The following is a 5946-nucleotide window of genomic DNA, read 5'->3' on the forward strand; positions in this document are numbered from 1 at the left end:
CCACTCTCATATCTTACTTCTCATGCACCTTCAAGATCACCACCACTCTTAGGAGGATCTTGTTCCACCTTCAATCCATGGAGCTTTCGCAAACCATCACCAAAACCGAAAAGAGGAGGACACAAATCCATCACTTCATATTTCATCTCTTTTATTTATCTTATTTTTTTTTACTATTTCTTTAATGTATACATTTTATTTTATTTTTTTTCAATAGAGATGTTTAGTTTATTTTATAAAATAATAACTTCAATTTTTTTACTCATTAAGAATCATATTGTTAAAATATTAAGTTCTTCAATAATATTACATTTGATTTATTGTGATAAAAAAATATAATTATTTAATTATTTTAAACATATTTAATTAAAAATAAATATAAATATAATTAATAAAAGATTAACACAAATAGTAATATATTATTTAATTTGATTAAATTTTGTATTTCATTTTTTCCACATTTTAATATAATTAAATAACAAAATAAAAAATCTATACCTATATATATAAAAGGATTTTCCAAGGTGCACTACATTTATTATTCCTAATTACTCTCCACTATTGTAGCAGTTTTAAATTTTTTTTAAGAAACACTTTTTATGATTCTCCACTACACATAAACCACTTACCCTACTTCCCACCTTCTTTATCTTTCTTTCCCACATACCTACTTTCCACATTCTTTTTTTACCATACTTCCCACATCTTGTGAAAAACTGATATATTATAAAAAAAATGTAATAAAATTAATAAGAAAAAAAGAGAAAATTGGAGAGAGGAATAAAGACTAGGAATAAATTGATAGTATGTTTTTAATGTTTTATTAATAGTTATAAATTTTCAATTTTTATTGTGTTGTAATATGTGAGTTTTTAAAGAGAAAAACAGACTTATGAGATCAGTTAAAGAAAGTCTTTTATAATGTTATCATTTGCATTTAAAATTGATTAATTTCATATTTTGGATATTTTCTTTTTTTTTAACGTAAATTTTATAATAAAGCAATATAGCATAGGTTCCTTTACAGATAAGTTAATATTGTTAACAAATATGAAATTTACTTGAAATTAATATATCAATACCCTTTTATGTTTATCTTATTAATTATTAACTTAGTTTTCTTTACTTTAATTAGTTTTATCAAAAAAATAGTATTAAAAAATTATATAAGCTTATTTTAAAAAATTATTTAGAATTTTAAAATTGTCTAATTAAAAGTAAATATAAATATTTATTTTTATAATTTTTTAAATGTTTTTTTAATATTTATTATTTTTTTCAGATTTTAATAGATTATATAACAAACACAAATTTGAAGACTAAATGTTGAAAATAGAAAGGAGAAATTAATACACGAGAAAAAATTTATAAAGAAAGGAGAAACAACACTATTCATATAACAAATATTATTTCAAAAATGAGATTGACATATATTTGACATTTGGCTCAATAAAAAAATGCAGTTAACAGAAATCTTATTACTGCTCCATACTATGATTTTATTTTTATTGGTGATAATCTGCATTGTAAAAATTTATATTTAATCAAAATAAAACTAAATTGAATAATCGATAAGTCTATCATGTATTACTACTATGTTAGCTATGTTTTTGATAAAATTTATGTTTACATGTATTCGTATTTATTAAAATGAACTTAAATTTATATTAATAGTATAAGTATCACTATAAGACAATCATGAAATAGAAACTAATTTTTAGTGACAAAAAATAATTAGTTGCTATAGTGACTAAATTAGAGACCATTTTAGAGACTAATTTTTTTTTTATTTCTAAATTAGTTTATATTATTGTTAAATGGTTTCTAAATTTGTATCTAATTAGCCACCAAGATTTTTGCTACCAAATTTAGAAACTAAATAATCGGTAGTTAAAACTTTGGTTGCTAACTAGATACCAATTTAGAAACCATTTCACAATAATAGAAAGTGATTTAGAAATCAATTCTTTTTACTTTCTAAAATGGTCTTTAATTTAGTTACTATAGCAACTAATTTTTTTTTTGTCTCTAAAATTGGTTTCTATTTCATGTTTTTCTTGTAGTGTATGTGAATAATAATATTGTTTATTCACTTTTAATATTAAACATAATTATATATAAATAATAAAAATAAAAAATGTAGACAAGCACGTCAGTGCCTGTATTCCTACTAGTAGCTAGTAATGATAATGTCAATTGAGCCACGTATAGTTTACAAATAAGTGTGTTAATCCTAATAGGTTTAGCCCTATGTGATAACTAAAGTTGACATCTTTAGAATGAATAGCTATTTATTGAAAATATTTTCTATAATTAATTTTTTTTCCAATTAATCATAAAATAAAATAAAAATTATTAACATGCATTTTATACATTTAAATTGATTTCAATATTTAAATAAATTTGTTTATATATGCTTGAAACTAACATAGTTATAACCTATAATTAGAAAATATGTTGCATTCTAAGTGATGAATGAATAACTAGCATATGCCTTGATAATACAAAGAAGTTTAAATCGACATTATGTCAAATTTTCTTAACTTTTATAATAACTCTCTAATTAAATTCAATAAGTGATTTTCGTTGTTATTTTTATAAAAAAAATAATATAAATAGAAGTATTAAAGATATTCTAATTCTTATACATAAAAACCTCAACACAAATAAGTATGAGCTTAGAAAAAAAAAACCAACAAAGTGATTGTTAACAAAAAAATTAAGTAATTATTGTTGCAAGTTATATAATTTCAATAAATCCTCACTTAAATTTTTGACTAGGTCATCTATTGCCATGCCGAAATGTTGCGCCTGCACAATACATTACAATACTTGATTATGTTCACACACAAAAAAAATCTTTATAAATATTTCTATTAAAAAATGGCTTAAATTTTTTAATAAATTAACTGATGTAAGAGCTAATTTATGAAGAAATTTACATGAAGTTTCTTTAGAAAAAAAATCATTAAAAAAGATTTTCTTAAAACATAATATTTATGGAGAATTTTCCTCTAAACAAGTCCTAGCTAATAATATTTTTTTCTTTTTGCATGGATGATATTGGATGGTACCTTAGCAATGATAGAAATGTTTAGGGTAGAAGTCCCAAATGGCAGAACACTGCTACAAGCTACGGAGAGATTGTGAGATGCAAGCATGGACAAAAACTTTGTAACAATGTGCTCTCGTTTCTCACAAGTAACTCTGATTATTACATCTTCACCTGAAACACTTACATTAACTTTAGGAAAAGTAAGTCTATCATCTAAACCATTGTTAGAATTCTCTGAAATGTTAACATTGGATTTGTTGTTTCTGCAGCACTCTGCATATTCTATCTTACTGTGTTGTTCCTGCAAATCTTTTACACGATTCTGTAGATACTTCACATAATCGACAGTTTTGCCTACGATAGATAACTTGTCCAACTGCACAAAGAAATATTTTACTTTTAAGCTACCATACCAACCAAATTCAAAAATGTTTCACATAACTTGGATGGTTGATTCTATTCTTTTTATTACGCTTGGCTTTAATTTTGACACTCATTTCACTTTGATGGTTTTATTCGTTTTGTAATGTCAACTTGAATTAATATGAGGATGTGGAAATAAACCACAAATCCTTTATTGATTTTTGGGGTTTTTTTTTATGAAGGTGGGATCATTTTACTTATTTTTTTTACTAAAATGAAGTTGTTTTTGAGAAAATTATGGATATGGAAAAATGCCAACTAACATGAATTTTTTGACATATTGGTAGTGAGTTGATTTTAGATTGACACATTTTAGAGGTTTCACTTTATTTATGATTTTTGAATTAACAATTATAGTGATAAGCTCAAAACAGATTGTCATTGGACACGAACTTAACCAATTGGTTAAGTAAGTGTAAAAGTTCTCTTATAGAGAACAAAAGAGGAAAAAAATACAATTATATAGTGATGATGATGAGGTGCGAAATTTAAGACAATATAAGATAGAAATGACAAAAGATGACCGAATGGAAAAGAACAATGGTGCAAATGACAAAGCAAAAAAGAAAGAGTAAGAGAAGCTTATGGATGATGGAGGAAGTGGTCACGCCACTTGGAGTGGTGGAAGACTCCAAGATGAGTGGTGAAGAGTCGCCACTTTAATAAAAAAAATGTTTCTGTGTCACATCAAATTGAAAAGACGGAACACTCGCATTCTAATATGAACTAGGACACTTAACGAGGAAATTAAGAAATACAAACTCCATTGTAATATTACAGTGTAAAAGTTATGAATTTATTATGTAGTTGATGAGGTGCTCATAAGTTGCCATTGTGAATTAAAATTAAATAGGTAAGTTAGAAACTGAAATATAAACTTTTGGAGGAATAAGTCTTCTTATGACTTACCTAATTAATATAAATATAAAAAAATACTTATCATGCTTAACTCATACAAACTAAAACTTAACTTGTGTAAAATATTGTTACTTTCTATTTATAATTAAGGATGATAATACTTACTAACCACCCTCAAATCACCAAAATATATATATATATATATATATATATATATATATATATATATATTAATTAGTTAAATTCTGAATAACTTATTAAATATCAATCTACAAATTATTTATCAATAATAAAAATTAATTTAGATACTAATTTTTTTAAATTTAAAATAATATCTAACTTAATTAATATGATAAATAATTTTTTAAAATTAATTTTTATTTAATAATTTTTTAGTTGATATAGTAATAATTATTATTTAACTATTAAAACTTTAATTACTAAATTAGTATCTAATTAGTTACTAACTTTAATAAAGTAAATTTCTTTGCGAAATTCATGTTAATAAAAGTTTTCATATTTTATATTTTTTTTTTCACTAAAGAAAATTATAAAATTGACACAAGAGTTTATAAAAATAACTATTTTTTATAGCAAATTCATAAAACAAATCACAAATATAAAAAGGTTATAGTAGTACTTACTCATTTTTTTATCTGCATCAAAGATGAAGAGGAAATAGAAAACATAACTAAACCTATAAGTTGAAGAAAAATAGAAAGGGTTTGAAGTGACCTTTTTCAAACCAGGAACCATGGCTGAAAGTTCTACAAGCAAGGTGCTGATTTTCTCTCTCCTCTTCCTCTCAGCCATTATGTGTTGTTGCGACAGAGAAGAGCTTCTTCCCTTCAAAGGCTTTTCATGGAATGATTTATCAGGAACATTTGACACCACAGTGGAATCCTCAAAAGAGAGATTGCAGGATGAAACTACTTGGTTCTTCTCCGAATTAGAATTCGCATGTTGTGTGTTCCTTTCCAAACATGAACCATTGTTGTTGCTGCTGCTGTTAGCAAAATCTGAATCACAAGGCACTGAACTCACCACCTTCATCAATTCTTCCTCAAGAGTGTTCATGTTGTGTTCATTGAACATATGCAACTCATCATCCATTTCCTGCAAAAGGGATAGAACCATTTTCATAACAACCAAAAAGTATATATATATATATATATGATATAAATGCTTGCATGATTCTAATGTAATGGATGTTGAGTATATTACCAAATCAGAAAACCATTTTTCCCATGTTTCATCCATTGTTTATGCCAACTATAGTTTCATTTTGTGTATTGTATATATATTGATGAAGAAATCACAGTTATTGATGTGATACACCCTTGAAGAATGAGGCTGAAAAAAAAAACACTTCAATGGAATTATAGGAACTATATGCCACCACTTTGTACCACTTACAAAAAATAAAAAAGCAAGTGGCCACCAAAAAAACTCCAAACACGTGCATAAATAGAATGGTCCTACAATAATAATAAAAAATTTGATTCCAAAGACATATACTAGACGGCAAAAAAGATTTGGATTACATTAATAAAATATTATTTTTTTAAGTTTTAAAAAGTTAAAATAAAAAAAAATTAAAATGAAAATTT

General features: G+C 24.8%; 1 protein-coding gene across 2 annotated transcripts; it reads right to left on the reverse strand.

The window, feature by feature from the left end:
- Nucleotides 1-2660: 2660 nt before the first annotated feature.
- On the reverse strand, nucleotides 2661-5666 carry LOC137818859 (transcription factor bHLH18). Of its 2 annotated transcripts, XM_068622487.2 has the most exons (4): nucleotides 5561-5666; nucleotides 5072-5452; nucleotides 3075-3431; nucleotides 2661-2811 (listed from the first exon to the last, which is right to left on the reverse strand). In XM_068622487.2, the coding sequence occupies exons 1-4, from the start codon at nucleotides 5594-5596 to the stop codon at nucleotides 2728-2730; spliced, it is 858 nt and encodes a 285-aa protein (XP_068478588.1). In that variant the 5' UTR covers nucleotides 5597-5666; the 3' UTR covers nucleotides 2661-2727. The 2 variants fall into 2 exon arrangements, with proteins under 2 accessions (XP_068478588.1, XP_090152364.1); XM_090296238.1 differs by lacking the exon at nucleotides 3075-3431.
- Between the last annotated feature and the right edge of the window lie 280 nt (nucleotides 5667-5946).

Source organism: Phaseolus vulgaris, chromosome 10, assembly GCF_051622355.1.
Source record: "Phaseolus vulgaris cultivar YP4 chromosome 10, ASM5162235v1, whole genome shotgun sequence".
NCBI lineage: Eukaryota > Viridiplantae > Streptophyta > Magnoliopsida > Fabales > Fabaceae > Phaseolus > Phaseolus vulgaris.

What these genes read in the sequence shown, in the direction of transcription:
- LOC137818859 (XM_068622487.2), bottom strand. Translation starts at nt 5,596, where the DNA reads ATGGATGAAACATGGGAAAAATGGTTTTCTGATTTG. An exon ending in TGGTTCCTGGTTTGAAAAAG is followed by an intron (nt 3,432 to 5,071) that starts GTCACTTCAAAC and finishes TTCTTTGTGCAG; the next exon opens with TTGGACAAGTTATCTATCGT. An exon ending in ACATTTCTATCATTGCTAAG is followed by an intron (nt 2,812 to 3,074) that starts GTACCATCCAAT and finishes TGTATTGTGCAG; the next exon opens with GCGCAACATTTCGGCATGGC.